Source organism: Camelus ferus, chromosome 3, assembly GCF_009834535.1.
Source record: "Camelus ferus isolate YT-003-E chromosome 3, BCGSAC_Cfer_1.0, whole genome shotgun sequence".
Classification (NCBI taxonomy): domain Eukaryota; kingdom Metazoa; phylum Chordata; class Mammalia; order Artiodactyla; family Camelidae; genus Camelus; species Camelus ferus.
Genome location: NC_045698.1, coordinates 114998385 through 115009028, shown reverse-complemented (window position 1 = coordinate 115009028; position 10644 = coordinate 114998385). Strand labels below are relative to the sequence as shown.

At 37.6% G+C, this 10644-nt stretch overlaps 1 protein-coding gene across 1 annotated transcript; it reads left to right on the top strand.

Annotated features, from left to right (window-relative positions):
- The first annotated feature begins 254 nt into the window (after nucleotides 1-254).
- Nucleotides 255-1331, top strand: LOC102507900 (olfactory receptor 2G6). The gene has a single exon (XM_006189403.2). It carries the CDS (start codon nucleotides 255-257, stop codon nucleotides 1200-1202), a length of 948 nt encoding a protein of 315 aa, XP_006189465.2. The 3' UTR covers nucleotides 1203-1331.
- Nucleotides 1332-10644: the final 9313 nt, after the last annotated feature.

The following is a 10644-nucleotide window of genomic DNA, read 5'->3' as shown; positions in this document are numbered from 1 at the left end:
AGGGCATCGGGATGGTGTTTGCATTAGAGTTTCTCCCATTAGAAAAAATGAAATATGCTTCAAGGAAACAAAGTGAGTAGCATTTTCTGTCAAAGGATATACAGTGAGGAAAGTGCTATCATGTTTTACAGCCTGGCTGAATGTTATAAATTAAAGAAAATCATGTCGGAAGCCATTACAGTTTACCAATGTTCACCTCATCACTTTCTGTCTCCAGAATATAAATTCTGTTCTGAATTGAAGTCTGCAGGATAATGGAGGAAAGCAGCAACAGTTCTGAAAAGGGATTTCTTCTCCTGGGATTTTCTGACCAGCCCCAGCTAGAGAGAATACTATTTGTTATCATTTTGTTTGTCTACATCCTGAGCCTTCTGGGGAACACCGCCATCATTTTGGTGTCTTGCCTGGACCCAAAACTCCACACTCCCATGTACTTTTTCCTCTGCAACCTCTCTTGTGTAGACGTCTGCTTTACCACAAGTGTTGCCCCGAAGTTGCTGGTTACCATGAGTAGGAAGGACAAGAACATGAGCTATGGCGCATGCGTGGCCCAGCTCTATGTGGCCATGGGGTTGGGCTCCTCCGAGTGTGTGCTCTTGGCGGTCATGGCTTATGATCGCTATGCTGCCATCTGCCGGCCTCTGCACTACACAACCATTATGCATCCTCAGCTCTGTTCGTCCCTGGCCAGCACAGCATGGCTCGGTGGCCTCATCACCTCCCTGATTCAGTGCTCCCTGACTGTGCAGCTGCCCCTCTGTGGTCATCGCAAACTGGACCACATTTTTTGCGAGGTGCCAGTGCTCATCAGACTGGCCTGTGTGGACACAACATTCAATGAGGTAGAACTCTTTGTGGCCAGTGTAATCTTTCTAATTGTCCCTGTGTCACTCATCTTAGCCTCCTACGGCTGTATCACACAAGCTGTGCTGAGAATCAAATCAGCAGCGGGGCGCCGGAAGGCCTTTGGGACTTGCTCCTCCCACCTGGCTGTGGTCATCATTTTCTACGGGACCATCATTTTCATGTACCTTCAGCCAGCGAAAAGTAGCTCCAAAATCCGGGGGAAGTTTGTCTCTCTTTTCTACACCATAGTCACCCCACTCTTAAACCCCATTATCTACACTCTGAAAAACAAAGATGTGAAAGGCGCTGTGAGGACACTAGTAATGGGAAATGCTTTTGGTTCAGAAAGGGCATGAGCTGTAAGTATAAACTTAGCGTGTTGTTTTTAGCTTGTGGATGACTTGTTCTGAGTACTGTTTTCCTGTTCAATGCCATAAGCAGTCGTAAAAGATGGAGAACTCTACAAGAGGCTGACACACTCATGCCACAATAAGTTTCATTCTTTCCAAACATCGTTCTCATGGAGTCCAAGATTCTATGCTCCATCTACAGTAAACTCTTTGGTCCTCCTTGACCATACCATCAACTTTCATGCACTAATTATTTCACCCTGGAATACTGGTCTATCTGGTAAACCTCGACTTCGTCCCTAAAATCTCAAATAAAATGTTACCTGTACTCTCCAGGTTTCTTGAAACATGATTCATCTCACCCTCTGGGTAAAACTGTTTCATAGTAAATGTTGAGAACATAAAACATACCCTATTTTATTTATACATTTCACATCATTATATATATATATATATACACACATACACACACACACATATATACACATATATAAATATCTATATTTAGAAAAAATATATTACCACTTTCCCACGATATCAGCTTAAACCAGAGAAGAAACTAGCCTTGCTATATTGACTCATTTATGTTATGAAAACCAGAAATATAAAATAGAATTGTGATGCAAATGTTCGCTTCATTATTTTATTAAAATAATCAAAGATGCAAGATTTTATTAAACAGATTAATCCACATATAATTCAGATTCATTCCTCTTTTGTTTAAAGGGGTTAGAGGTTGAGTAAAAGTGAGAGAGAGTGTGTGTCATTCTCTTTGTCTCTGTCTCTCTGGCTCTCTCTCTCAAAGAGAGTGAAATTCATCAATTTGTCAGTCTCAAGTATTTTAAGAGAAAATTGTGGAAGTGAAAAAAAATGGATTTAATCTACAATCTTAATTTTATTTTCATCTTTCATTATAATACCCACAAGGGAAAAAAGAACATGAAAAGAAAAAGTAAAATTCATACGTGACTTAGACTTACGATAACAGAAAACTGAAGCTCATGTAAATACAGTTTATACCAGAATGTTGCTGTCAGTGTATAAATGTTAAAGTGTGGACCTGTCTCTACTGCCAAAGACTAGACTGAAGGCAAAATGGCTGCACACTTAAGGATAAAAAGCATCAGAAGAATTTTCTGAATGAATCAGGGGTGCTGCTCCAAAAGCATCGGTCCAATTTACACCTATTAAATATCTTCATAACAAATAAAGTGATGAGTATTTAATTTAACAGAAAGAAGAGGCATAAAAGCCTGGTTGAATTTGTCTTCTAGATTTTTCTTATGTGGGTCCCCTACTCAGTAATGGAAGGAAGAGTGGGGAAGCTATTTGAACACGTTCAGGAATGCATACTTTCATTTATAACATCCAAAGAGAGAAGTTCTACAGGGAACCTCACGTTTCTAAAAACATCATTTCTGTATACTCCGAAAAATACAACACAGGAAAGAATATATATATGTCAGACTGTAAATCAATTGAATTAAATAAGGCCTCTAAGACACAAGATATCACAGTAAAAACACAAACACAAAAACAAAAAACAGCTAAATACCCAAATGCCTTTAGCTTTTCTGTAAAGGAAGGCAAATGTTTAGTAAGTAATGTTTTAATATCTTACTTTATTTGGGAATAACCTGGTTATTTAATAAAATCCCATCATTTAACTCAACTTAACATAATTCTAAAATTTAAGTTACCAAATATTTGGAAAGATCATGTTTAAGTAGACATTTCTAAAGCATAAGTAATTCTGAAGAGTTTACCCAAAACTTTTTATCTTATTGGTGTTTAATTTACTTACAAGAATTTTGTCACACCAAATGATTATTTTTTGACAAATATGCAACAGATATAACAAGATCTTATTGGACTTTAATTAAACCTGGGTACAGTGAAAGTATTATACTTAATATTGATGACTCTAAAGACATGCCTATATTAATTAGATTAACAAAGTTAAGCTAACCTTAATACCAGATATTTACTTAATATTGAATGTTTCCCAGTTTGATGAGAAGGTTAATAATAGACCAAGAGGGAGGCACCCGTTTTTTTTTCAGAGCCTTAGGACCTTATGGTGGCCAGTGGGAAGAAAAAGAGTTAGAGATTGAAGGAGGGTGTTTTTCTAGAGAACCCAAATATAGAGATCAGAAAGCAGAAGCCAGTATTCCCAGTAAAAAAACAGAGACGTGTTTATAAGACGCACATAGCCTTGAGATTGGGCACAGCCAGGGCGAGTGTTGTTTCCTGAAGTGTTGTCTTAGATAGAGGACCCAAACATATTTGAAAAGTTCCACAGAGAATCTTCATTGATAGTTTTAGCATTTAAAAAGTGGCAGAGGAATAATTTTTAAGAAAGAAGAGAATAATTGCAAGGAAACTAGAAGACAGATGATAATAAAATATAAAAATATGAATAGAATAACCAAAGACAAGTGTGTTTTTAAAAATAAATTTAATGATTATAGCAAGAGTGATCAGAAAAAGCGAACCATATAATAATTAAAAATAAAATTATAATAAATAAAAGCAAATTATATAATAAACATAAATAAGATTTTAAAAATTAAGTAATAAATAAATAAAAGAGAGTTAGATGTAATAAACTAGGAATCAATAGAGTAGATTGAACAGATGTAGCATGATGAGTTGAGAAATAACGGAAATTGCATAGAGTTGGATAAGTTAGATGATGAAGAATTTCATGGGACGCAGGAGAAAGAGTGTGGTTATGGAGAGTGCACAATGAAGGCAAGTCGTCTGGCATGTTTACAGAAGTGATGACTTTATTGCTGCTCTGGCATAACCTTGCTTAGCTCCGCTTGGAGGCAGGCAGGGCTGGCGGCGTGGAGCTAGCTCACTCTCCTGGCATACCGCAGACCCTCTGGCGAGGCAGACAGGTGTGCCACATGGGCAGACCCGTGCACTTAGCTGGGTGCGGGGGAGGCAGCGCTGTGGCCTCCATACTCCTGACCAGGGTCCTGGCTTGGTTGTCTGCTGGGCTGTCCGGCGCCACTTGGAGCAGCCACGTGTGCCACGGTCTGCACCTGGTCCCCGCCCAGCCCAGCTGCTGCTCACTTATGGTGCCCTGTATCCTCACTCCAGCTGCAGAAGCCGGGCCCAGGGGCTGGCGCTCCACTGGCCTCGGGGAGGGCACATATCTGTGTCATGGCACTAGAGAAACTCTCACGGGAAGAGGGGAATAAAAGTTATCTTGATTCTTAGTCACCTGAAAAAAAAAAAGAATTTTTAATGAAAGACAGAAAGTGTGCTATAAACAGAAGATTTCATTAGTAAAGTAAAAAGATAGTAAAATATAGTACACCCTTAAGAATTGGAGGTGGGCCAACCCAAGAGGGGGGAAATGATGCTGCTCTTTTGTTTCTCCCGTCTTACAGCCTGGCTTAGGGGGCATTTTTGTGATTGATTGATTGACAGCTCACATTCTTTGAGTGCTTAGGTTGACTGATTGACAGCTCATGATCCTTGTGTTCAGGCTGATTGACAGCTCACGTTCCTAGGTGCTCAGGCACGCCCATCTCTTTTGCACATGCACACAGAGAAACTTACAGGAAGGGACTCAAACTGAGTCCCTTATCCTGAGTGCAGGTGTACTATTATTTTCTGGGTTGCTCCTTCCCCCTTCCTCTCCCCTTTGCTTGATGCTTATTTCTGTCTAACTGCCTAGCAGTTCAATATCACTAATCAACAGGGAAATGCAAATTAAAACCACAATGAGAGATCACCTCACACTTGTTAGGATGGGTGTTAAAAAAAAGAGAGATAACAATTGGTGACAAAGATGTGAGGTAAAAGGGACACTTGCACATTGTAGGTGGAAATGTAACTTGGTACAGCCATTATGGAAGACAGTATGAAGGTTCCTCAGAAAACCCCAAAATTTTACCTTCTTGTTATCCAGCAAAATAAATGTACTTAGAACCTCAAAGATGTGGAAAGGAAACAACTTAGGTGTCCAGAAAGACAGATGGGTTAATAAAAAAAAATTGTGAATGTATATATACATATTTACATATAATATACATCATTTAGCCTAAAAAAGAAAGAGAACATATCATTTGCAACAATGTGGTAAACCTTGAAGTACATTACACTACCTAAAATAAGCCAGACACAGAAGAAAGCATCTACATGATTTCACATATATGTGGAGTCTAAAAATGTCTAGTACATGAAAGTAGAGGGTGTAACAGTGGTTACCAGGGGCACAGAAGTGGAAAAACTGGAAAAGTGCTGGTCAAAATGTACAAAGTTTTAGTTATGTAGGGTGAATAAGACTAGATACCCAATGTACAGAAAGATCACTATAGGTAATAATTCTCTACTGAATACTGGCTATTTGCTACCAGACTAGATGTCAGGTGCTCTTACCACACACATAAAAATAACTAGGTGAGACAAACAATCCAATAAAAAATAGGCAGAATACAAAATACAAACAGTCCAATAAAACATGGGCAGAAAAACTAAATAGACATTTTTTCAAGGAATACATACAAATGGCCCCAGGTACATGATCAGATCCTCAACATCACTAGTTATAATGGGAATGCAAATAAGCTATCACCTCACACCCATCAGAGTGGCTGTCATCAAGAAGACAAGAAAAGAGAAGTGTTGGCAAAGATGTAGCGATCTGGGAACACCTGTGCACGGTTGGTGGGAATTTAAATTGGTCTAGTCTCTGGAAAATAGTCTGGAGGTTCCTCAAAAAATTGAAAAGATAATACTATATGATCCATCAATTCCACTCTGGGTGTATATTCAAAGAAAATAAAACCGGAGAAGAGATATGTACTCCATGTTTATTAATTATTCACAATAGCCCAGATATGGATTATACACAAAATACTTACAATTGAGATAGCATTGGAAGTTTTAATAGTAATACTCAATGTTAAAAGACAAAGGAGGGAGGGATACCCTTATAATCATGAGGGAATATGATTTTCAGCCTAGAAGACTACACTTAGCCAAACTTCTAAGTGGGAAGGTAAAATAATGCCATTTTCAGACATGCAAGTTTTCAACAAAATTTTCTCCTATGTACCTTGTTTGGGAATCTACTGAATGATATGCTCCACTAAAATGAAAGAGTAAATAAAAAAAGTAGGGAGGCTTATAGTATAGACATCAAGGGATCCAGGGAAGAGGGTTAATGGTGAAGGATCCTCCCAGGAGGAGCTCTGTGAAGGTAACCCTCAGGCAGGCAGTCTGGGAGGGGAGCAGGAGCATAGAGGCTACAGGAAGGGTGGCCTAGGAAGCAGCAACTGAGAGAACTTTGAAGCACTCACGATAACAAGAAAATATTTACCAGGGGAAAACATGTACATATGGCAGAAAAGCAAATCAAGAAAACAAACAAGTCTGAGACCTGATTACTTCTAGTTTCAGATCAGATGTTTTTTTTCTTTCAAAAGCAATAAAATAGCATCTTAAAAGGAAAGGTAACCACAGTGCCACCAATGACTTTAATGTCAATATTTATTCCATCTTAATAATATAAAAATTGAATGTTATTTTAACAAAATTAGTGGAACTATAATCTTTTTGAGATGATGGGAGAAGTATGTGTGTGTGTAGAGGTCAGGAGAGTGGAAGCAACTCAAATCCTGATCGTTGGTAGTCAAACTTGTGCCGGTTATTTGTCTGTGGACTCTCAGCTCCAAACTGACTAGGAGTCAGCGAACTACAGTTGCCCCACAAACAGTGCAGGAACTAGGGGCGCTGATCCTCTACGCAGTCAAAATTCCAAATATATTTTACAATCAGCCTTCTGTATCCATGGTTCTGCATCCATGGATTCAACAACAGCAAATACTGGAGTACTGTAGTATTTACTATTGAAAAAAAAACCAACAAAACAACTCATGTATAAGTGGACCCATGCAATTCAAACCAGTATTATTCAAGGGCCAACTGTCGTTACTCTGAATCCATTATCAATTTGTTTCATATTAATTTCTCCCAGAAGGAAGTACCAAAAGGAGACCGAGGGGAGAAAATTCTGTGATTATATTTGTTTCCTTGGCTTATTCTTTCAACACATCAACATCTTTATAACCAATTCCCTGTATTAATTTTTCTTCTTAAGGGGGAAAAAAGATTGTTAATGTGTAACGATGCTACATTATAAACCATGTGAAGGAAAGGCTTTTTTTTTTCCTTCCACTATACCATATTCTAGCTCCTAGTACAGAGCCTGATATTTAATAAAATTGTACAAAAATTTTTGTAGAATATATAGAAAGTCTTTCATTAAAATTAATTATATTATATTCAATTATGCACCTTCTGTATATATTTTTAATTGTAAATTTAATGATTCATGCTTTTCAGTAAAAGAAGAAACCTGAAGTTATCATTTACACTTTTACCCTCTAAGGTCATGATTCTTGCTGTTTTGTCTTTTGAGGTATTTGTACACGTTTGTAAGCTCAGTGTATATGGACTCACACACTCTTAAATCAAGTCATTTCCTAAGTGTATCATTACAGTTTGGATATCTGATTGAGGTTAAGTGTATTGAAATGTGTTTCTTTTACACATATTTCTAATTGCAGGAATAAAAATATTAGGGGCATAGAACTGAGGTTACAATGGACTTTCATGGGTAAACACTCTGCTTTAGAATTTTCTGTAAACCTCATGGCTTATGAACAAAATTCTATGTGATGTTAATGCAAACATAAAAATCAACTGTGATGGCTAATGGTTTTTGTCAACTTGACTGAGCCATGGGATGTCCAGAGTAAACATTATTTCTGAGTTTGGGTGATGCTAGATGAGACTGGCATTTGAACTGGTGGATGAGAAAATCATATTACCTTCCCTGATGAGGATGGGATCCATCCAATCTATTCAGGACCTGAGTAGAACTGTGGACTGTGGAACAAAGAATTCACTCTGCCTGCCTATTGGATCCAGGACATTGGTGTTCTTGGACTAGGGTTTTTACCACCAGTTTTCTTAGATCTTTGCTTTCCAGATGAGAGATTATGGGATTTTCAGCCTCCATTGTCATGTGAGCCAATTTCTTACTCTCTTTCCCTCTCCCTGGACAAATGGATCAAGAGAATGTCTATCTGTGTATATAAATATCTCTCGATATAGAAAATCTCTCTCTATACGTGCATAATACCTACATCTGTTGTATCTGTGTCAATATGTCTATGTATATATCTATCTAGTCCCCTATTGGCTGTTTCTCTGGAGAACCCTGACTAATACACTAATGTAACTAATACATAAACTTTCTGAATGCGTTTATAAAATCCTAAAAATGCCCATTACCTACAGACTGACTATTAGAAAGTGGTTCCCAGGATTCAAGAATCTTTTCTATTCATGTTAGAACACAGATGTCACACTAACTTGATATTTGGGAAAGATGGCTTAAAATCACTGGTTCCCCATGTTTGTAAGAGTGAGTGCCTTCTCTTATAATTCTGTGACTTCCCAGAGGACTTAGACTCATATGGTCTCTTCCTAGCTCTTGCTTTTTCTGATGTGGTCAAGACAACACTTCATATAAATATTTGATTCCTGGAGGGTGGGTATAGCTCAATGGTAGAGCACATGCTTAGCATGTCTGAGGTCCTGAATTCAATCCCCATACCTCCACTAAAAAAAAAGAAGAAAAATTAAAAACAAAAAAAGTATTTTATTCCTTCTTTTTTTTTCCCTAACATTTTTAGAGCAAGTTTTCTCTTCTAAATCAAAGACAGCCGTGTGAACTCCTGCCATCAGGCCAACACTCCAAAGAAGTCCAGCATGACATTTACTGATTTTCCATGATACACACATACACACGTCCAGTCTTGCACTCTTCAGTTGGGTAGGACAGTTCACTAAGCTATCAAACATACATTCATATAAATACTTCTTCCTGTTTTATAAAATTTTAACTAAAACATAAAATACATAGCAAGAATTCCAAAACACATTGGTTATGCACATAAAATAACACAAAATATATATACTTATTAATTCATCACTTGAATAAAGAAGGAAAACATCATCAACATTCGAAAACTCTACTCGTGTGTTATTCAATCATCAAGCAAAAGTAATTATAATCCTGATTTTTAACCTAGCTTTCTAAGTGGTGTGCTTTGGTGTGCGCTCTGTACATGTGTCTGTTCATCTGAGTGTATGCTAGAAGAAATGAACCGTGCACCCTGCACGTGTATCTCACAGCGCTCTTATGCCATTGCCACCCTGCAATTGATGGATGCCAGTTGTGGCAACTGGTTCTGTAGATCTTTTTCTCCAAGACTGGTTATCAGCTAGGGCATAGTACCCATCCTAGACTACTGCCTTTCCTGACATTAGGAGCATACAACTTGCGGTTAGCCATACTTGCTTGTCAAATATTTTGCTTAAGTAAAATATATTAATCATTGGCAAATTATTTTTGTAATTTTAAATGTTCATATTATTAGAGAGGAATCCTAGTAACAGCTTAGTGAGATATTTTTGTCGTGCAATGAAATAATGTGCATCCATTTAAAACTGATAAAGAATGTTGAATGATGTCTTAAATATGCATTCTGGAGTGGTAAATAGGTAAAAAAAAAATATGAGGTGGTCAAGAAGGCATGACAGAGGCAGAAGAAGACCAGAAGCAGCCAAGATTTCTACCAGAAACCTGAACTTTTGATACATCAGTACTGAATGGCCACAGCATGAAAAACGCAATAGAAGGCTGGCACAGCGAATTTTGAAAGCTGATGGCAGTGCATTATCCTTCAGTTTGGAGATTTACTGAAGTGTTAAAAGACCAACAGTAAGGCAACAAACAAATTATAACCTAGGTTCTTGGTAAGCGCACTCAAATACACCAAGTGACTTCATGATGATAATGACAAAATCAAACTTGAATAACCAGGAACTGTTAACAGTGATATCAAATATAAAGCAGATTAATCAGGTTGATATATACTTGAGAGAAATTATTCATCAACTTAAGGTTAACCTTGCTGGACTTCATGAGGAGTAAGAGAAAGAATAAACATGAAAGCCAAAATTTATCATGAATTACAATAAAAATAATGTAAATACAATTCTAACCAATTTAAATGTATTATTCAGCAAATCAAGGATGAAATGTCTCCGTGGAGTTTTGGACAGAACTCGATTTCAAGGGCCTTTTTTTCATGGACCAAATATCCCAATGGGCATTTTGGACATGACCAAATATAAAAGACTTTTTGGTGTAGCCCAATTGTGTCAATGTTTTGGACAGTACCAAATGTCCTGAAAAACATTTAGTGCTTATGGTAGAGACACTATTTCACACTGAGAATCCAAATTGTCATCAAAAAAGCCAACACAAAGATCAGGTTAAAGCTTGGATCTCTGGGGGGTTATTAATCCTAAATTTAAATAATTACAACGTTGAAGGTGCAGGATGCTCCGTTAT